The sequence below is a fragment of the Grampus griseus genome (assembly GCF_964374135.1).
Source record: "Grampus griseus genome assembly, chromosome: 3".
Lineage (NCBI taxonomy): Eukaryota > Metazoa > Chordata > Mammalia > Artiodactyla > Delphinidae > Grampus > Grampus griseus.
This window is the reverse complement of record NC_139019.1, coordinates 156,478,485-156,499,433: the sequence shown is the minus strand read 5'-3', so window position 1 is coordinate 156,499,433 and position 20,949 is coordinate 156,478,485. Positions and strand designations below refer to the sequence as shown.

The 20,949-nt window shown below is 59.2% G+C and overlaps 3 protein-coding genes across 14 annotated transcripts; 2 read left to right on the top strand and 1 right to left on the bottom strand.

The window, feature by feature from the left end:
- Window positions 1–3,239: 3,239 nt before the first annotated feature.
- Window positions 3,240–12,415, bottom strand: GUK1 (guanylate kinase 1). 6 transcript variants are annotated; one of them, XM_082650068.1, is made up of 9 exons: window positions 12,289–12,407; window positions 11,673–11,825; window positions 5,997–6,110; window positions 5,706–5,747; window positions 5,497–5,593; window positions 4,122–4,260; window positions 3,963–4,047; window positions 3,693–3,808; window positions 3,240–3,552 (listed from the first exon to the last, which is right to left on the bottom strand). In XM_082650068.1, the coding sequence occupies exons 2-9, from the start codon at window positions 11,737–11,739 to the stop codon at window positions 3,517–3,519; spliced, it is 696 nt and encodes a 231-aa protein (XP_082506194.1). In that variant the 5' UTR covers window positions 11,740–11,825; window positions 12,289–12,407; the 3' UTR covers window positions 3,240–3,516. The 6 variants fall into 6 exon arrangements, with proteins under 6 accessions (XP_082506194.1, XP_082506197.1, XP_082506195.1 ...); XM_082650071.1 differs by having other exon boundaries at window positions 3,693–3,778; XM_082650069.1 differs by having other exon boundaries at window positions 11,673–11,758; window positions 12,289–12,331.
- Window positions 12,416–12,475: 60 nt separating this feature from the next.
- Window positions 12,476–16,552, top strand: MRPL55 (mitochondrial ribosomal protein L55). Of its 7 annotated transcripts, none has more exons than XM_082650077.1 (4): window positions 12,476–12,596; window positions 13,437–13,514; window positions 15,714–15,918; window positions 16,322–16,552. In XM_082650077.1, the coding sequence occupies exons 2-4, from the start codon at window positions 13,489–13,491 to the stop codon at window positions 16,469–16,471; spliced, it is 381 nt and encodes a 126-aa protein (XP_082506203.1). In that variant the 5' UTR covers window positions 12,476–12,596; window positions 13,437–13,488; the 3' UTR covers window positions 16,472–16,552. The 7 variants fall into 7 exon arrangements, with proteins under 7 accessions (XP_082506203.1, XP_082506204.1, XP_082506201.1 ...); XM_082650078.1 differs by having other exon boundaries at window positions 12,488–12,596; window positions 13,434–13,514; XM_082650075.1 differs by having other exon boundaries at window positions 12,541–12,683.
- Window positions 16,553–18,404: 1,852 nt separating this feature from the next.
- LOC309820282 (multiple myeloma tumor-associated protein 2 homolog) lies at window positions 18,405–20,662 on the top strand. Its single transcript, XM_082650958.1, has 8 exons — window positions 18,405–18,584; window positions 18,675–18,825; window positions 18,974–19,019; window positions 19,112–19,191; window positions 19,402–19,474; window positions 19,667–19,752; window positions 20,262–20,387; window positions 20,470–20,662. Exons 1-8 carry the CDS (start codon window positions 18,491–18,493, stop codon window positions 20,525–20,527), a joined length of 714 nt encoding a protein of 237 aa, XP_082507084.1. The 5' UTR covers window positions 18,405–18,490; the 3' UTR covers window positions 20,528–20,662.
- Window positions 20,663–20,949: the final 287 nt, after the last annotated feature.

Below are 20,949 nucleotides of genomic sequence, written 5' to 3'. Positions count from 1 at the left end.
ACAGCCTGGCCTTAGGATGCCCACGAGGTCTCCCCCTTGTCAGTTTGGTAGTGGTTCTGTGGGTTGTCTTCCATGTCCCTCCCTCCCTGTGCCCCTGTCCCAGATGCCCCAGTTGTGTCCTGCCTGAACCCCCTGGCCACTGAGAGGTGTGCACCCGCCCCCAACCCAGGTGCCCAAAACCCAGACCCCAGGCCTGGGGACCCTCTGCCACATCCATCCACCCCCAGCAACTCCAGTGCACACCACAGCCTCCCACAGTGTAGACACCAGCTAGTGACCAGGTTCCCTTCCCAGTCCCCTACCCCCATCTCCCCTCCTGCAGGCACCCCAAGGTGGGGACACAGGCCCCACTGGGTTGGGTCCCAGGGAGCCTGGGGCTCTCAGCACAAAACCCATATCCTCAGAGGTCCTCAGGAACTTCCTGACCTGCTCCTGCCCACCTCAGAGCTGACCATGTCTGGACTCCCTCCCTCTAACAACTGCATACCCACACACGTATACACGCATTTGCACGCCCACACACTTCATCCTCACGCTCAGGCACACACACGCACTGCTTTCTGCCTTGTACTGCTCCAATGGCCTTCCTCTGGGAAGCTCCCTCCACAGCCAGAAGAGTGAGGTGTCCCTACTGCATGCTCAGTGCCCCCAATCACACAAACGCTCAGCAAATGCCAGTGGGATGATTCAATGTCTGAGGCAATGGAGCCCTGCCTGGAAGCTCTGGGGAGGGTTGGTGTAAACCTGAGGTGGGAGGGCCCTCCTCCCTCCCAGGGCCTCTGGAGGTGCAGGTGGCTGGGCTGGTAACCACGTCCCATGGTGACCTTAGGACATGGCACTCTGGGTCTGTGGAGGAACGAGGGGGCCCCCTCTCTTCTCTGCTCCAGCCTGGAACCTGGGAAGTGAGGGGCCTCCTGCAGGAGTGGAGGGTGCGGTGGGGACAGGCCTAGGGAGTGAGTCATGGTGGCGCAGCCTGTACCGCTCCTGCAGCCAGGCCAGGAACTGCTGCTACAGGGTGGCCTGGGCCGTAGAACCCTGGGCTTTGGCAGCGGGAGGTGTCAGGAGGAGCAAGGGTGTGAGGCTGAACCAGGACCCCTGCCCAAGCTCGGTGCCCCCTCAAGGACCTCCCCAGGCATTGCTGGCCAAGGGCAGGACACTGTGCCCCTCGGACTCCATGAGGTGCCCCCATTTTCAACCCCTCCTTCAACCCTCCACCCTGATGCGGCCCAAAACGCCGCGTTAAAGCCACTGCAGGCTCTGCCCCCTCAGTGTGTGGCAGTGCCACTCTCTCTGCCCTGCATACCCCCTTCCTGCCCTGAACACCTGTTGTGTCCACCTGCTCCTCCAACAGCCGGGCATACCACAGGACCAGCTGCCGCCCGTCAGCCATGCTGCCCCTTGTCGGGACCCCAGCCCAGTCCCGCTCCCCATTCATGTTCAGCCACCCTGCACGCAATCCACATCCAGACAACTCACATCTGTGGCGCAATGGGTGCTGCTCCTGGAGAACAGGAGTCTGTTCTGCTCTGCTAACCTCCAGGACCCAGATCTGAGGACGCAAGACCTAGCAGGTGGCCACAAGGGTTTAGGAGGTGCCCGTGGCCACATAAAGGCTAAACCAAGAGCAGTGTGGACAGCAGGCAGGTGTACCAACTACAGCTTGTCTGCCCATGTGGAAGAGTTGGGGCTCCCCAACCTCCCCCCAGGGCTGAATAGCCCAAGGCATCAGCCTCTGGATACACTGCAGCTGCCTAGCTGGCAGGGGCTGGCCAGTCCCACATGGCCTGAGGGGTCCTAGCTGCTCTGAGGCCCACCCCCTTCCCCCCTTGCTCATCAGCTGGCCTGAGCAGCTTCTGGGGGAGGGGGAGGGGCAGACTTCTGCCTCTACCTCCTCCTACCCTTGAGTCTTACTGCAGCTGAATCACCACCCAGACTGATGGCCCTGTGAGGGCAGTGGGCCTGAGATGGACAGACCCCCAGAATGGAGGGCCACCCGACCAGGCTCAGCACCCGTTATCTCCTGGGGTTGGCTGTTCCAAGAGAGTTGAGTCCAGGCCCCTGAGACCCTGGGCCCAGAGTAAACAGGGTGCTGCTCAGCCCCAAAGGGCACCCCAAACCTGGTCCCCTGGTGGTACCCTACCTTTTCCAGGCCAGGAAACAAGTCCTTCTGAGCCCTTCCACCTGCTGGCCGGCTGGACACCAGCCCTCCTGAGGGTGTGCACCCGGCTAAGTCCAGGGCCCGACACGACCCAGGGCCACCTCTCACCACCAAGCACAATGTGGGGGGAGGGCCTTCAAGGGCTCCATTGTTCCCCCTGAGGCTCGGGGTCTGAATCCCTGATTGTCCCTGGGGCTGGATGGGTCCCAGAGAGGGAACCAGTCTCTCCCAGGCTGTACAGTAGGTCAGGAGGCAGCCCAGTCCCATTTCACTTGCCCCCAGGCCTAGGGGCTGCCCAGCGCCCCTCTGCCCACCGTCCAGTGTCCAGGCCCAGCTCCCGCCTGCCCTCCGCTGTTCATCTGGACTTTTGGATGGAGCCCAGCCTTTCTATTTGTCTGGGTTCCCTGCCTCCTCCAGGTCTGCATCCACCATCTGTCTGGGTTCCACCATAGGAGCATGGCCTGGGCATGGACCAGGGCTCAGGCGAGTGCCTCCTGTGCCTAGTACAACTCAGCTGCCCCAACTTGAGATGGGCAGCTTTTGGAGGTATCTTCTGAGACTCCACAGAGCCTGGAACCCTAACAGAGGCCCCCAGGTGTCTTCCCTGGGCAGGCCTCTCCAGGAACATTACGGCCGGCCAGAGCCCCAGTGGGCCATGCACAAGGCCCCCAGATGCAGAGGTCCATCCTCTGTAGTCTCAGTCCCTCCTCAGGTATGCAATGTCTGTTCCTCTGCCACCATCAGCCCAGCTCAGGGACCAGGAGGAGTGGTTCATGCAGGATAAGCCCCCAGGACCTTCTGACCCCGGCCTCAATGGCAACTCAAAGAGACAGTGGGGGATGAGGCCCCGCACCCACCTGGTGGGAGCCCTGGGCAAGTAGCGTGCAGCGGCTCAGGGGCAGCCCTCTCTGGGGGCCGGCAGCCCAGAGCAGCAGATGTCAGATGGATGCTGCTGCCCAAGGACCTCCAGGGGCTGGCCAGTTAGGGCGTGGTTGCCAAGAGCAGGGTGGGGTGGGGGGTGGGTCTGGAGTGGTATACCGTGGCCCCACCCACCCAGGGCCATGATCCAAGGGCTCAAGGACACTCTAACCCAGCAGTTTTTTATTTGGATGTTGGCCCAGCTTCCATGGGAGGGGGGTTGATAGGGCAGGGTGGGGAGGAAGCCTAGAAATGGACATGGGGAGAGGGGGTGAGAGCAAACTCCTCCAGTCACGGTGGGGGAGTGAGGGAAGATAGGCAGCACCCCAAACCCTGGGTGCTAGCTGAGGTGAGCAGAGCCACCGCCGGAGATCCTGGCCCGCTGCGGGTGGGTGCCAGGCCCTAGGCCCCACCTGAGGAGTTATAGCCGGTGGGCCTGCTCAGGAGTGACCAGTTGCTTGAGCCTTCTTTATTTCCTGCCGGGGAGAAAGGAAGAGAGGCTGGGAAAAGGAAGAGGGTCTCGCCCAGGGCCTGGGGCCGCCATATCACCTGTCCCAGCCTATTTTCCCCGTTTGCCAGACAGAGGTCTGAGGCCCCACCTCCACCCCCAGCCCACCTCGGAGAGCGCCTCCTTCAGGGCCCAGTAGGCCTTGTCCAGACTGTCGTTGACGATGATCAGGTCAAACAGGCCGGGCTCCTCGCCTGAGGGTGGGGGCAGGGTCAGTGGAGGCTCTGGTGACAGAGGAGGGGGTCCGGGGACCCTTCACGTGGACCACAGTGCTGGGTGATGGCTCCAGCCCTCCTCTGCCCCTTGCTGGGTGGGACTGTTCTACTGTGGGGGTTGGAGAGGGTCCAGGGACACGGAGGGATAGGTGCCCACACTCACTGCTCTCCATGTCAGCCCGGGCAGCAGCCAGACGCTTAGCCAGGCTCTCTTCCGTCTCTGTGTTCCGCTGCCGCAGCCGCTGCTCCTGAGACGAAGTATGAAAGTCAGAAGGTCAGAGCCTCCAGGGTTGCCCCCCCGCCCTCCTCCCTCAGCCCCCACCAGGACATCCAGTGAGGGTGGCTGCACAAAGATGTAGACGGGCTGCAGGTCGGTCTTCTTGATGTTGCGCACGCCCTGCAGGTCCACATCCAGCACGCAGATGCGGTTCATGGCCTGCACGGCCCGCACAGCTGCTTTGCTGGGGGATGATAGGAGGGGGTTGCTCAGCTGTGGGCTCCTGAGGCCCTAGCAGACCCCACGGCCTCGAAGAGCCTCAGTGGGACCATCTACTGCCCATCTCTTGCTCTGGGCCTCTCTGGGGGTGCCCACAGGGGCCCACCCTAACTGTGGCATCTGTTCCCTCTTTCTGGAAGTACTCCCTGAGCAACCCTTGCACAAGGGGGCCCTCTGCTGGTCTGGTGTGGCAGTAGGGAGGGGCGCCTTCAGACCCTGGCCCAGGGCCTCTCCTTCTCCTGGCACCTGCTCCCAGGCCCCACACCACTCCATCACCCCAATCAGTCCCACCCGCCAATCATGCCTCCAGAAGTTTCTGGCATCACCCCCTGGATCGTGCCCTCAGGCTAGCGATGGCGACCACCCTCCCATATCCTGCATGCTGGGGCCCTGCTTGGAGACGGATGCCCTGGCTATGGCCCCCACAGAACTACACGGCACGCCCTTGGGCTTCCTCATCCCCGGCCACCCTTTGTAGGCCTTGGCCCCTCACCCTAGGGTCACCACGTGCCACGTGCTCCTCATCCACTGGGGGCACTGCCCCTCAGCAGGCATTGAGTGTCCCAACAGTGGCCAAATGACCCCACTTGGCAGCCCACCACTCTTCCCATCTGCACCTGGGGCAGAGTATGCTGGGTCCTGTGGGGTCCCTGCCTCACCCAGCTAGGTGGCTGAGGGACAGGCTATGCACAGAGGCACGCCTGCCTGTGTCAAGGCACTGCTTCCAGGCCTTGCAAGCCAGGTGCGAGGAGCCAGCAAAGACCCCGCTCTGGTGGGTTGTTGGAAGGGGCAGCTGCTGTTGTGCCAGGGACCCTCTCAGGCTACCCCAGGGGCTGGAGGTGGTGGTGGGGAAAAGTGCAACCTGCCGACCTATGAGACCCAGGTCCTCCAAGTCCTCATTGCATACCAGGCCCTCGTGTGGCCCACTGTTCTCACAGCAGCCTGGCCAGGTAGACACAAGTGGGGCTGGGCCAGGAGGGAGTGGCCCAGAGAGCCCTGACTGTGGCTCCATCCTGACCCCTGGGGGGCTGGGTCCCTTGCCCCAACTGCCCAGACAGCCCATAGAAAGAAACCCCCCACCTGGGGCCCAGTCAAGGGGACACCCGCTGCTCAGTGCCCACAGAGAGATACCCCTGCCTGGGCTGCCCACTCTAGGTTCCTGAGAGAACTGGAGGAAGGGAGGGCCCCAAGCATGGCTCACCTGGTCCCATACAAGTTCCCTGAGAACTCGGCATGCTCGATGAAGTCTCCAGCGGCAATGTCCCGCTGCATCACCTCCCTGGTCACAAAGTAGTAATCTGCAAAGGAGGAGGAGCTGATGGGGAGGGAGACTGAGGCCTCATGCATCACTCTGACAAAGGGAGGGCTGCTCCACTCCTGTGCTGGAGCACTGAGGCTGGCCAAGCTCACCTTTGCCGTTCTCCTCTCCTGGCCTCGGGTCCCTTGTGGTGTCTAGGAACAAGTACCAGTGACTGACTTGGGACAACACCTGGAGCCCCAGGCATCCCATCCCCAGGGCCTTGCCCACAGGGCCTGGCTCAGCCCATCTGGGGGTGTGGGAGAGGAGGCTCCAGGTTAGGGTCAGCAGTGTGGGGGCTTCCGCCCCACCGTGTGGGAGTGTGGGGGGCTTCAGAGCATGTCAGCAGGGGTCCCCGCCCCCAGCTTCCTTGAGACCCTCCCCCACCTCCCCTGGGGCCTCACGGGACACGCTGAAGCCGAAGATGCTGCTGTGTTCCTGCAGGAGTCTCTTCAGTAGGGTGCTCTTCCCAGCCCCTGAGGGTCCGCTCAGGACAACGGGCCTTGGTCCTGACATCCCTGTAGCGGGGGACGGGGGAGACAAATATCAGCAGGGCCTTGCTCCCTATGGAAGTGGGCGAGGTGGCTGCAGTGCCCCCACCTCTGCCCCAAGTGAATTCACCCCAGAAACTGGGCAGAGCTGTGGGCAGTCACTCAGAGCCATGCTCAAACCCTGGCTATGCCTCCCTTTGGGTGTGCTACCTGGTAATACATGCACTGACCACAAATGTGTGGCCTCCCCAGCTGTCCACTCCTATCCCACTGTCAAGGAGCTCCTGGGAGGGGCATGTCCGGGTCCCAATTCCTGTGTCTCCTGGCACCACACCCCAGAGGTGCCCTTGGTCAAGGTCAGCGGAATCCAAGCTCTCTTCTGGGAACTTCCACTGAAAAGCAAGGGGCTGACCACAAACGACCACAGCTTCCTGACTCCCCTTCTCTGATCCTTGGGTCTCATGAAGCCAGCAGGAGAGCAATGGGTGCCACCCTCCCAGCTCATAGCACAGGGCTCACACACCTGCCACAGGTGAACACGCCGAGGGCAGGAATAGTGGGGGAGCTCTGGAAGCATCAGCTTAGCCTGCTCTGTGCCCATCGGATCACCCCAGCACCCCTCATACAGGACCTACCTTCTGCGTGGGGTGCAGCCTCCGTGCTCACCTTGGGGCTGCTCGGGATGAGCTGAGAGGAGAGTGGTAATCCTTGCCTGCTCCCCACCCTCTAAGCACTAAATCCCTCCCAGGGCAGCCAGCACCACCTGCTCAGCAGAGGGCAAAGGCTGCTGCTCACCCTAGAGATGCGCACTTGCCCACCCAGCCACATGAACAAGACGGGCTGAGGAAGGTCAGGTGCATCTGGAGCCTCAGAAGACAGGAATTGAGGCAGGCACTGAGCTAGGGGGCTGGGAGGCTATGTGTTGCTCTGGAGGGAGACCCTGGGAGGGCGTGTGGTGAGCTGGCCTACACCAGCAGGGCTCTGTCTGTGGGGTGACTGGTAAGGTGTGGAGGAGCAGTCAGTGGCCAGCAGACCAGCGATGAGGCCCAGGAGGGACAGGCCACTCTGCTTGGGGACACCCAGTCATCTAGCCCAGGGCAGCTCTCCAGCCGGGCCCCAGGTGGTCACTGCTTCCCTAATCCGCAATGAGGCCAACCTGGGTAATCTGGCTAAAGCATAGCTAGCTATTCTGGGACCATCATGCCATATGCAAACACCCCGGAGAAGGAGTCGGGAAACAGATACGTTCCCCTGCTGAAGAGAGATAGAAGAAATGGACCCAGAGGAGCTCATCAATTACCTGTCACTTCTAAGTGACCCGTTCTTAGTTCCCTTGTCTCTTCCAAGTTTCCTATGACAACAGTACACCGTTTTTATCTAGCAACGGTCCCACTGGACTCCCAATTCCTTTCTGGTGTCTTGACTTTCCCACCCAGACACAGTGCCACCATACAAATGCCCACATGTGTGTGTGTCCGACTCTAAGCCCACTGCTGTTGCTGCCCAATAGACCGCAGCCCCCGCCCTACCCTAAGGACTGGTGCATGGGAAGGTCTCATCTCTGGCTCACTGTTGGCCTTCACAAAGTTCCTTCCTTTGCAGAATGAATGTCCTGTGGGCAACCCAGCCCACCCCCCTGGGTCTGTCCTGACTTGACAGTGAGTGACCACGGTTGTGGAGAGAGCTACGTCGGGGTGGAGGGGCATAGGAGGACAGAGGAGATATTGGGGGCCAGTCAGTCCCTGAGTAAGGTTGCTGCTCCTAGAGGAGCCCTGGCAAGAGAAAGGCAATGGAGGCTGGGGTCTGCCACCACACTGCCTGGCCTCTGGACTGGGCCGAGTCACCGCCGCACACACACTGCCTCCCCACCTTGCAAGCAGGAGGGCTGTGGTTGTTCAGCAGTGTAGGTCTTCCCAGGACCCGGCAGCATGTAGGCGCCACAGGAATGTGAGTTTCTCCAGGGCGGGGGCAACATCAAGTGGACACATGGCAATGCTCACAAGAGATGGACCAGAAAGCCTACCTGGGCCTTGCTCACAGCAACAAATCCTCAACTCAGTGGATGCAGCTGGTGCCTTCTGGATCCAACTTGGGGTATCCACCTCCAGGGAGGGGAGGACCCATCCTGCTTATCTATGAAGAAGCCCCTCAGGAACACTATGCTCCTTTGCCAACTTGAACAGGTGCCCCGCCCTCACGTCCCACAGCCCTCAACTGTAAACCTGCCAGCAACACCCAGAGGCTACATGGTCTTGACCTGCCCTGTGCCTCCAGGCCAGCACACAGGCCCCTAACATGTTTCCCTGGCAGTTCCTGCCCTGTTCCCCATGCCTGCAATCATGGCCAGATGTTGTGGTCATAAGCTCTAACATCTGGACACTGCAAACCTGCATAGGGAAGACATGTCTTCAAACAGGACCAAACACTACACGTGGAAGTCCCAGCGCCTGAAACCCTCAAGGAGCATGCTGTGCACAAGTCTTACTCATCATCTTACCTGGCTTCTATCTGGCTTTCTACCCCATGTTGTGAACCCTGGGGGCATGGGCACGGCACCTGCATCCCACTGAGACCTCCCATCCCCAGCCCAACAACCACTGGCAGTAAGCAGCAGGTATGTATGCACGCATGGGGATTGGCTGATGGCTGCAAAGTTAACTCCCTGCCTGGGTCCAAATCATCACCCTACCCTGCCAGCCCACTCCTCACAGGGTATCCTCCTGAGCCCCAACCTGCCCCTCAAGTCCAGGCCCCAGGCCTTCCCAGTGCTGGCCATCCATCGTGCCCTCCTTCAAAGGTTACACTACTGATGACAAGGGGAGGGGGCACCCACCTAGCACCACTGCCTTGAGGTGGGTGGGATCCAGAGCCCTTCCTCTCGTGGGGCTCCTCCCTGAGGTCACCTCCTCTTAGCACAAGGGCCCGAGCCACAGTGACCACATTGGAGTGGACTAGCCCTGCAGAAGGCACTTGGGGAGTCGCTGGGTACTGGGCTCCACCCAGTGATCATGGTGATAGAGTGCTCACTAAAGCCACCTTTGACAGGAGCACACTCAGTGTGGGACAGACCTCAGGGCCTCTCAGTCCCAGTGATCAAATGTGCCAGATACCCCTGAGCCTGATTTTGGCCCCAGCAGCTGGTAGAACTGATTGGCAGTTAGGAATGCTCTGTATCCTCTACTCCTTGACTATTCCACCATTCTGAACCCCAGCTTCCTGGAAAGAAACTGGAAATTTCACAAGGACAGCAATAAGGATCAGGGATGCAATTTCTGTAGGAGTCGCTGGTGCAAGCCTGTGCATTCTGGAATGCTCTCTGCTGGAACCCCTCACGAGGAGCTCCTCAGGCAGCCCTGGAAGGCTTGCCTCGAGAAGCATTTCCTGCTCTCCTTCTTGCTTCCACCTGCCTTCCCGCCCTGTCCCAAGGGCTGGGCATGGCCACCACCCCACTTCCCTCCCCACTCCTCCATGAGACACTAAGACAAGGTGCAACCCTCTGAGGATACACAGAAGAGAAAGTCAAACCCCATCAGCCCTCTTGCGAAACACAAGCCACAAGACATGAGTTGATCTGGGTTAGGATAGCTGGTCATGCCCTATCCCCCAAAAAGGCTGTGTGGGACAGGAGGACTACACTGGCCTTGGCCTCAGGTGCTCCGTGTGTGGGACATGTCCTGGCCCAATGACCTTAAGAAACCACTTAACCTTCAAGAACCTGACTTGAAGTGGGAGAGCCACAACGCAGCCAGCGATTTTCTTCTCACCTCCTCTCCCGGCAGTGGGGTGAGCCCATGCCTTCCCTGAGAGGAAGCCTGTCCTTCAAAAGTGTTGGCAAGAAGCCACACTATGGAGGACTCAGGCCTGTCATGGCACTACACAGCTGCATCTGGATCTCTTTCCATCAAGGAGAAGAACCGGGATTCAGTCCCACATGAGATCCTCAGTTCTAGCCCTAAGGGAAGGCAGAGGGAGCATGAAAGGGAAAGGGGTCCAGGACATACAAATCGTGGAGCAAGAAAAAGCCCAAGCCCTTCTGGTTGGGGCAGCGTTCACTCTCACAGAGAGGGGAACAAAGGTCAAGCACACCCAGGGTCAGCCAGGGACCAGGGAAAACCAAGGCCTGGAACATGCAGGCTCAGCCAGGGACCAGGGGAAATCAAGGCCCAGCACGCACAAGATCAGACACGGACCCAGGGGGAACAGAGGCCTGGTACACAGGTTCAGCCAGGGGTCAGAGCCCGACTGAAGAGCACCTGCCTCCATACCAGTGCCCCAACAGCTCACCCTCTGTGCTTCCCCTTTTCTCCTTGAGGACTGGGGTCACTTCCTTCCACCCCCAACCACATCATAATACCTTCCTTCTTGCTCTTCCTCAAATCCTCTGAACGTGTTTCTTGGGCTATGCTAAATGTGACGCAAACGATGGAGATCAACAGTTCAAGTGTTTAAAAAAAAAAAGTTTGGGTGTGGCTGAAGAAAAATGTACAACTTCAGAACTTGCAGAATGTGCTCCTCAAATAAACTGCTGATCTTACCAGTTCCAGACAAAGGTCAAGGGCTGGATCAACGTGTTCTCAGAGTCTAAAGGAAAGCCCAAGCAAACTACACCTATCACTGATGTGGCACCAACCCAGATCACAAGCTGGCCTGGTGTGTGCAGGCAAGTGTGTGGAATTCTTACAAGAAAAGGGCAGGGTGGGGGCTCACGTGGCAGGAAATTCAGCTTGTCAATGATAAGACAGGAAGCCACACCCACCCCACATCCGTCCTGGTGGCGAAGGTGAAGGTTTTCCTGGGTCCCTCACAAGTCATGGTCTGGGAAGTGAAAGAGTGACAGAAAAGTCCAGAAAAGTCCACATTTGGCCAGGCATGCTGCCAAGGGGCACTCACAGGGGACTCGTGCAAGGCTGACCATGAGAAGCACATCTTGGCCTCCCTCCTCCTGTCCCCGTGGGCCTCATCCCACACTGGCCAATCATCACTTGAGCTTCCACCTCCTCCACCCCCTATCAAAAGACATTGATAACATGTGAGGTGGCACCCCTCACTGCTCCTCCTCAAACCAACATCTGGGTGGAGACTCACTCCCTCTCACTGCTCCCAAAACAATGTCTAAAATCAGCAGATGGGCAGCTCCAGCAACCTAGACTTGAGGTGTCTTGTCCTGAGGGAAGCTGAACCCCAGCTACCATGCCCACGAGTCAGGAAGGCCTGCCACCAACAACCTGCTCCTGCGTGGAGTACCCATATCTGCAATGTCCAGCAGCGCTGGGCTGTGGGGCTGGCCAGGAACCTGTAGCAGTCCCAGGGGCCCTCCTGGCTGGGAGTCCTTGGAGCAGTCAGCTCTGCCCACCTAGGACGCCCCTGCGTTGGCAATATTTGGGAACCAAACATAGCACCAAAGCTGGACCACCGGGAGGGTTTCCCAACTGTTATCTGTGCTGCTCCTCTTGAGCTCGGGGTAGACTACATATGTCTACAGGCCGGGTGAGCTAATCGGGACTTCTGCGACTCTGCCATACCAGGGGCAACCTAAGGTCTTTCAAAACCCTGATCTCGCAGGGTTTTCGGCTCTGCTGTGTGGCCCACCTTGGAGAGGGGTGTCAGGCTGCTCCCCTCTCTGCCCCCACGCATCCTGCAGGGTCCACAATGGCATCCAGCACGAAGTCCTCAAGCTGCAGGGGTTTTACAAGCTGTTTGGAGCTTCCCGTGCCAGGAGAATTTCCTCCTACATTTTGAGGACTGACACAGGGGAACCAGCTTTTAATTTGTCTAAGTAAAACAGTAACTACCAAAAGCAATTCTAAAACACAGACACACGGGATACAACTTCAAAGCGAAGGAAAGCCTCCCTGAATTTGCAAACTCCATGAGAAGACACACTACCCTCTCCTTGTCTACCCTGCTTTGCTCGCTCCGAGACGGAACTCTGGAAACCACTGAGGACCGCCGAGGGCAATTTCAGTGCCTGGCGGGATGACAGAATTCACGAGCACAGCCCCCCGAGTCCCTCAGGCAGGTCCACGACACCGGCGCTCAGCACGGGCTCTGGCGGCCCCTCGCACGCAAGCAGCGGCGGTCCCCGTCTCTCCTCCGCGGATTCAGACAGCGACACGCGAGGCCGGGACCGGACTCCCCAGGAAGGCCCTCCCGTGGGCCTGCGCGCGCCCGGACCTCCGCCCCCACGCGAGGGGCCGCCACTCACCGTCCGAGGGGACCCGGCCCAGGGCGGCCGCCGCCAGCCCGGCCAGCGGGCGCCGCAGCATGAAGGGCCGCCGCCACCGCCCGCGGGGACGTACGTCACAGAGTAGCGCCGCGCCGGCCCGGCCTCTCTCCGCCCCTCAGAGAAGCACTTCCTCGCGGCGCCGGACCCGCCTCAGCCAGCGTGCAAGCTGCTCAGAGCTGCGCCGGCCTCGCCCCGCCTTTCAAGGCTGTACGTCAGCGCAGCAGGACGCTGCGCCCGCCGGATGACGTTGTGGCCGTGCCGCAGGAGAACTGAAAGCCGCGTTTACGGTGATTGTGGATTGGGCTCTGGCCAGTCCGGCGCCCGATTGGCCAGTGGCGGCCTGGCCGCTGGTCCTCGAGGCCGCTCCGGAGGCGGTGAGGGTGGCAAGTTGGTGCCAGAAAGGCGCCGCGTCGCGCGGGTTTTGGAGGGCTTCCCCCAAGGGAGGGTCCGGGCCCCGCCGCAAGCCGCCCTCGAGGGCGAGAGAATGGGCGGGTACCGCTTGGGAGGTTTATAGCATTTCGTTGTTCTGCTGAGTCACGTCCTAAGGCGGAAGGAAGCCTGCAGATGCCCTGCCCTGACTGGGGATAGCGAGGCAAACCTTCTCATCTCGGCCGGGAGGGCTCTTTTCCTGGGGTCTGAATGTCTGATACATCAGGTCTTCGACATTTGAAACAACTGGTTTGTCACCGCGGAAACCTCAGTTTCCCTGGGACTCAAGGTTTAGTAAGCCGCGGCTGCCCTTTTGTAATCTTTACCTCGCTGGATTTTGTGAGAATGCAATGACCTTGGAAAACAAGGTATGAGCTAGTCTTCGCCGTTTACGTTGCATTCCATCCTCAGAGTGGCTCCCCTGACTCAGCAACCCACCAGAAAGGTCCCGGGCCCTGCTGCAGACGTACTAAGTCAGAGTTTTGGGGAGTAGGACTGGGGCATCTCCGGGTCAAAAACGTTCCACAGGTGATTCTAATGCCAGGTCAGGGCTGGAAGCCTGATAGGTTACTGGGCAAGACTGGCACTGACCTGGTAATGTCTCGGAGACCAATTTGTTCCTGGCTGGGATTTGGTGAGAATCAGTTAGCTGGAAAAGCCTGCCTTTTAAAAAGATCTCTCATTTCTTTGCTTAGCAGGTCACACACTGGGCCAGTGACTGACCCTGGGCTTTCACGTGCTGCAGGAGGAATGGTGGCCAAGGGCAGACTGCTTGGGTAAGCACGGACTTCCAGGCCTCTCGGGACTGCTGTAATGGGGCCACCCAAAGAATGCCAACTCAAGAACCTTAGGGTCTGCTGCCTCAGGAAAACCTCCAGAGCCAGTGTGTTTATCTGGAGAATACATACAAGTACATATGTGTGGACACCTTAAGTGTTGAAGGAGGAATGGAAGTGACTTGTGAGTACCTGGCACCAAACAGATGTGATGGTGGTCACTGTCCTATTCAGAGCCTGCGGGCCAGCCATGGAGAAGATCATGGCCTTCCTTCTCTTACCACCAGAACTGCCTCCCCGTCTGCATGTTCCTCTCACTCCCTGGTCTCCCCCAGGTGAGAAGTATTGATGGAGGAGAAAATGAATGCAGGTTTTGAATTGTTTCTGTGGAATCTAGGGAGAGGGATGTGGCACCTGAAGCTGTGGGTTAGTATGAAAATGGAGAAGGGACTCGGGCTGCAGCGTTCCCAGGAGGGCCCTCATTGCTGGAGAAGGTTCATGTTGGAACTGCAGCTGCTGTTTGGTGGGAAAACATCCACTCTTTCCCCTCAAGGGTTGACTCCAGCCCCTTCCAGAAGCCTCCTGAGTCACCAACCCCAGGTTCTCTGGAGCAGCTGTGCCCTGGGCTCCCTGGTGCTGCTTAGGTACAGGCCCTGCCCAACTGACTGCAGGTTCCTCTGGTGCTGGAGTTTGCCCACCACCTCCTTTCTCCAGTCTTGCACTTTTGGAGGCAGGGACTGGATTCATTTTGCCAAAATTTACGAGCACTTAGCTAGGGAGGGTCTGGGACTTGATAGCAAATAAGATGCAATTCTTGCCCCAGGCCATCAGGCTAGTGGAGGAGATGGGCCCTCAGCCTGAGGTGTCAGCTGGGGAGTGCAGGGGGTGGTGGGAACCACAACCAAAGCAGAGGCTGCCATACTGTGGCTGTGCGTGGCCCATGTGCTCATGCTGGCTGCTTTGTGGAGAGGGAAGTCCTGAAAGTCTGGTGGGAGCTACTGAAGTGATGTGAATATCAGGTTTTTAGAATCACTACCCACAAAGCAGGAGAACTTAACTGGAATTGAAATGGGGACCAGGTGGGAGGCTGTTGGGAAGGTCTGCAATGATGTGACTGCCCATGCAGTGAGGGGTTTGGGGAAAGGCACATGGTGAGTGTGCAGGATGCCTGTCCACCGTGAGTGTTCAAAAGAATGCCAGGAGAAGAAGGTCACTTCCAGAGTACCCGACAATTCCAGGAAATTCTGGTACTTGTTTGAATGCATTCTTCCTCAAACCTGTGAGGGAGGAAACGGATGGACTGAGGCACAGCCTGGGGCTCTGAATTCAAGTTTGCATGAAAGCCAGCCTGGAAGGGACTTTGGGGCGGGGGGTCACAGGGAAAGGCTGGGACAGGGAAATCGAGGTCCCGAGTGGGTGAGACAAATGTGGGGTCACGTGGCTGGGTAGAGTGGGGCATGAAGAGTACCTAGCCCTTTCCTGTCACCTTGGAGCATGTGCTCTGCTGTGTGCGGGAGGGCTGAGCGCCCACCACACTCAGAAGCCAAGTGGACCAGTTGTCTCGGTCTGCTTGGGCTGACCTAGCAGAACACCACAGACCAGGCAGCTTAAGAAAGCTGGAAGTCTGAGATTAGGGCCAGCAGGGTTCTGGTGAAGTCTCTCTTCCTGGTTCAGAGATGGCTGCCTTCTTGCAGTGTCCTCACATGGAGGAGAGAGTTAGCGCTCTGGTCTCTTCCTCTTATAAGGGCACCAATCCTACTGGGGGCACCCTACCCTCACGACCTCATCTAATCCAAATCACCACCCAAAGGTCCCACCTCCTGACACCATCTCACGGGGGGTTAGGGCTTCAATGTGTGAATGGGGAAGGGGGCGTGGGATGGACTCAAATGGTCAGTCCAAGCACCAGGTTTGCAGTCCCCTGGAAGTCAGCTTCCCACTCAATGTTGTAGTCTAGCACCCTAGCTATGGGGCCAGGCCTCACCAGAGACACCCACCAGGGTCCTGGCTGTGGACTCTGTCCTCACCCATCTGAGAGCTTTGTGGGCTCACCCCTGCAGCCTCTTTCTGGATGTGGGGTGGAGCTACTCTGACCACATCCTGCCCTGGTGCGGGTTGCTGTGTGCCCCCATAGGAGCTGGGCTGCGTGGCCACTCTGGTCCTGGCACCAACCGCTGACCAGCACGTGTGTGTCTGCAGCCTGCTCTGGCAGCGTGTGGTGACAGGGGCTGCCCTTGAGAGCCGCCGCCAACTGTATATGTCCTCCCAGCGGGCTGATTGCAACAGAGCCTCACTCACTCGAGTGCACCGGCAGACCTACGCACGCCTCTATCCTGTGCTCCTGGTCAAGCAGGATGGTTCCACCATCCACATCCGCTACCGGGAGCCTCGACAGATACTCACAGTAAGCTTCCTTCCCCAACATTCCCCTGGGGTGCAGGTCTTAGCCTGTAGAAACTGCTCTTCTAGGGGTTCATGGGGTCAGAACCCACCATCACTGGACTGGGGAGGGAAGGCGAGTCATGGGTCAGAATTGTTTGAGGAGACGGAGGAGGGTGACCTGGAGCTCACTCCACACATCAAGATGAGAAAGCAGTAGTGAGGTGTGTATTCAAAAAGCTATCACGTCTTGAGAAAACAAGCAGAAAAAGTTTTTTAAAAAATAAAAGCTTTAAAGGGAGAGAAAACCCAACAGAACACATAAGACCTAAACTGTGTGGTAGATGATAACAAGGTGAAGTGGAGACACTGGAGAACATCCTAGTACACTCCACCTGAGCCATGTACACATCCCTTCCTCCCCGCAGATGCCCGTGGACCTGGACTCTCTGTCCCCAGAGGAGAGGCGTGCACGGTTCCGGAAACGAGAGGCCCAGGTCAAAGAGAAGGAGGAGGAGCCAGAGCTCGGTGACGACTTCGATGTGGAGCAGTACAAGCAGTTTTGGACCAAAAAGTGATGGTGCCTGGAAGCTGCTCTGACCGAGGGGGATGCTATGGAGCAGGGAGGGGCATGTGTCTTTAAATCATGTGTTCACGAAGCTGTGTCCATCTTGTCTTTCCTTTTCATGTGCCCTAGCCTGAGGGTCTCTACAACTGAGCTGAATGGAGAGCTTAGAATCAGGTCAGTTGTGGTTTTAGGATGAGGTCCAAAGGGCATGTGATCCTTCAACAGTACCGAGGTCATGGGTGCTCTTCCTACTGCAGGGAAGCCTGGCCGCTGCTGTACCTGCCCCTCTGGGTCCTGGAGCCCCCTTGGTTCTAGCGCTGCCTTCAGCCTCAGGGCACCAGGGACTCTCCTGGGGGAGCACAGTGGCCACCAAAAGTAGGTGGGAGGAGCAGGGTGTCTGGGATCCAAGGACATCTGCACCTAGCCTACAGCTGGCCTGCCCTACCCCTCACCAGGGCTCCCTCAGCCCTACCCAGCACGCAGTGGGAAGGTGTTCCCCATCAAAGGGGCCAAAGGGACTGGCCGCTCCTCTTTGTTAACGCCACTGAGGTCTGCAGTGCATTGTAGCTACAATCTGCTAGGCCTTCCAGTTGACTGCTGCCTTTCTGCTCCAGGGGTTGATTTTACCCTGGCAGCCTTCCTGCAAGACCCAAGGGAGCAATTCCCAGCCTTTTTAAGGCAGCTGACCCGGCCCAGGCCTGAGGCTGCTTCTCGTTAGGTCCTTGGTTGTCAGGCTCCTTTTCATAAACCTGAGGGCCAGTTGTAGAGCACTGTCATATAGTAGATGGTGGGGACGGCGTTCTGTTCATGACCTGGGAGGCAGGAGCCAGCAGCCTGTGGGAGATGAACCCTGTACCTTATCTCTAGATCAGAAGGCCAACCCCTTCTGGTCCACTCACCACACCAGCACTGTACAGCTGCACGGGGACGTCCACTGCACTGCACCACCCCCCGGCCCCCACAGCAGCTGTCCACTTCAGGCCCTGCCAACCTGGCTTGCTCAAGGATGCCCCCGGCAGCCGTCAGGCAAGTGAGGGATTCCCCGAGAAAGCAGGTTCAGAGGAAGGCCAGGTGAAAGGCCTCTTCTCATTTAATGTCCTGCCAGCCCATCAGGTGAATTCACTGAGTAACCTGAAGGAGGGCAGTGTCTTGTGAAAGGACTAATACAAAGGGCATACAGAATAACACTCTTGACACCTTGCTGTAAATTCCTCAGAGAACATTTGTTCACCCGATGGTTTCAATTCAGCAGGGGTCGGCTAATAGAGTGGCACCCCTCCACTCACTAGCACCGTTATCACTGAATCTAGTCTGGTTCGCTCTGGTGATAAACGGAACGCGCTTGCCCTACAACTAGCTCAATTTACTTCGGATACTGAGCCATCACCTGACAGCAGCAATGACCGAAACGGTGCCGAATGAGAAGCATCTGCCAACACTTTGTGGGTGACTGAGGCGTTCTCTGCGCTGTCTGGGGAACGAACGCGATGAGGTGTGCTTCCTTGGGAACTGGACACTGCCGGTACCCCCGAGGGCGGAGGACGAGCGGTGCAGGCGCGACCTGACCTTGGCGGCTCCCTGTCTCTGGGGCAGCCTGCTACCTGATCGAAACCTCAAGCAGCTATAGCCGGGAAACTCAGTGCGGGTTTGCAGACGTCTCTCCAGTGCCTGCTCCTCTGCCGGCACAGCCAAGGGAACACGGCACACAATGGGAACAGTGACTCTGGGGCGTCACCCACATTATGTGACTTCTAATAACGACTGTCCTGTCATTGGGGTGCCCAGGTTCAGCCTCCGCACCTTTGCCAGCGCCACCGCTGGGCCCGCGGCAGTGCGCAAGCGCTCGGGGGCCGGCACTGAGGCACAGGCGCGCCAGGGCGGGACACCTTCGGGAGGCGAGGGGGGAACAGAGCGCAAGCGCACGGGTTTGGCGCAGGCGTGACGTCACCGCGTGCGACGCGTGAGTGGGAGCGGGGACCTGTGGGGCCTGGGTACCGGGAAGTCCGGAGGTAGAGGGTTGCCTGTTACCATGTTCGGCTCCAGCCGGGGCGGCGTGCGCGGCGGGCAGGACCAGTTCAGCTGGGAGGATGTGAAGACTGATAAGCAGAGGGAGAACTACCTGGGTGAGTGGGGCGCAGGGACCGGGGGCTCGCGGGCTGGGGGTGCGCCGACCCGCGGGCCGTGCCGAGCACTCGGCGCTCCGTTCCCCGCAGGCAACTCGCTCATGGCCCCGGTGGGCCGCTGGCAGAAGGGCCGTGACCTCACCTGGTACGCCAAGGGCCGGGAGCACAGCGCGGGTCTGAGCCGGGAGCAGGAGCTGGCGGCTGTGAGGCAGGCGGAGCAGGAGGCGCTCATGGCAGCGCTGTGAGTGCGCCTTGAGAGCTTGGGCCGGGGTGGGGGTGGGGGCGGGGGGAAGGGGAGGGTGTTGGTTTACCTCCGGGTGGGGGCGCGGCAGGGGCAGGGGCCGAGGCGAGGCCCGCAGCTCCCTGAAGCTCACGCGCGGCCCCCGCAGAGGCTACAAGAACGTAAGGAAGCAGCCCACCGGCCTGAGCAAGGAGGTGAGAGGTGGGCCCTCCTGGAGTGCGGGGGCGGGATTGGGAGGGGTCTGACCCTGCGCTGCGGTGAGCACTTGCACTCCCCTCCCCAACAGGACTTTGTCGAAGTCTGTAAGCGGGAAGGCGGTGACCCCGAGAAGGGAGTGGACCGGCTCCTGGGCCTGGGGAGCTCCAGGTGCGGGGCCAGAGGGTCCTTGGGGGCCCCAGAAATCGCGAGGGCGTGGCTCCTCGGGGCTCCGTACTGTCAGCCGCCCAGGTGGACGCTAGCACGGGTCGTCTGGGCGCACCACTTCTCTAGGGAGGCCTGGGGATGGGCGGTCCTCGCCGTGGGTGTGTCTGTGGGGGTGTGTCTCACCATGGGGGGATCTCACCCACGTCCCCGCAGTGGCTCTGCAGGTCGAGTGGCGCTGTCCCGGGAAGACAAAGAGGCTGCTAAGCTGGGGCTTTCAGTGTTCACGGTAACTACCCCCAAACATCCTGGGATCCCATGGTGGGGTGGGGGGCGGTCTGAGTGCCTCTTCCTGTTGAGGGCCAGGGGGGCAGGCCGTCTCTCCTTGGGGATACCCTCCCAGCTTCTGGCTGGTTCTCGCCGGTCGGTATGCCAGGGCGCCCCGCACACCCCCTGAGTGGCTTGTGGCTTTTCTCGGCAGCACCACCGCGTGGAGAGCAGTCGGACAGGGACCTCCCCGGCCTCGGCCAAAAAGAAGCCTCGGTCAGAGGAGAAGGTGGAGCCGGGGTAAGGCCTCCCAGGGCACAGAACTCACTGTTTTCTCGGCATGTTGGCTGCTTCTCCAGTCAGTGAACTCCCCAGCTCCAGCCCCTTTTTTCTTTTGAGGAGCCTCTGGAGATTCTGAGCCCTGGGGCAGCCTCAGGACTGCCTACCAACCCCCTGCAGGGTCAGGGGCCCTGGAGGAGGATGCTCAGACATGGGCCACTTGTGCGAGGGTCTGGGGAGCACAGGAGGGGGTCACCACCCGGCCCCAAGAGTTTAGGGGCATCCCAATGGGAAGGCTGGAAGGAGCCATGAGATTGTCAGGTGCTGCCCTGCAGACCTTTCTGCCGTGGTTGGAATGTGTCTGTGATGCCCACCATGGTAGCCACTGGCCACACACGGTACTGAGGAGTTTCCTTTAGTGATTTGAGGTTGAAATGGCTACACATGGTCAGTGGCTACTGTGGTGGCCCCACCCCGGCTAGACCCCCAAAACCCCAGAGGCTCCTGGCACTCCGTATCATCCTTTGCAGCCCTGAAAGCCACAGGAAGAGTAGGAAGGAGAAGAAAAAGAAGAAGAGGCACAAGAAAGAGAAGAGGAGGAAAGAAAAGGAGCACGGGAAGGGTCCGGATTCCTCACAGCCCCCTGCTCCCATCCAGTAGGTGCAGCTGCCTGGGGATGGAGACACAGTGCTGGGCAGGCAGGGGCCCTCACGCCAGGTGTCCCTTGGTCTCCCTTAGGCATGACTCAGACTCCTCGACTTGCTGCAAGAGGAAGCGCAGGCATGACAGCGACTGAGGCCCAGGGATCTGGAGGGCTGGCCTGTGGGGGTCACCCCAGGTCCCCAAAGAGGCTTAGTTGTGGCCAAGTATGGCTACTTCTATTCTTCTTTGTGTTGACTCATTCTTTGTACTTAAATAAACTTATTTTAAGTGGAAAGTGTCTCATACTAAAGGGAAGGTTGTTGTCATGTGTCACAATAGAACGTGATGTGTGAAAATGTGGTAAATCTCTTGAGTTCCAGCAAGACTACCTGCAAGCCCACTGGGAGGGGCACTGTCCTTTTGGTGGTCAGCATCCTGGGGTCCCATGTTGGCCTGGTCCCCTGCATCAACTTCAGGTGTACCAAGAGCTCTGGGTCATGTGTGGCCAGCAGGGAAGGCAGAGGGGCCAAAGAGTGCTCCGCTGCAGGTAGGTGAGCATGCTAGAAGGGGCAGCCT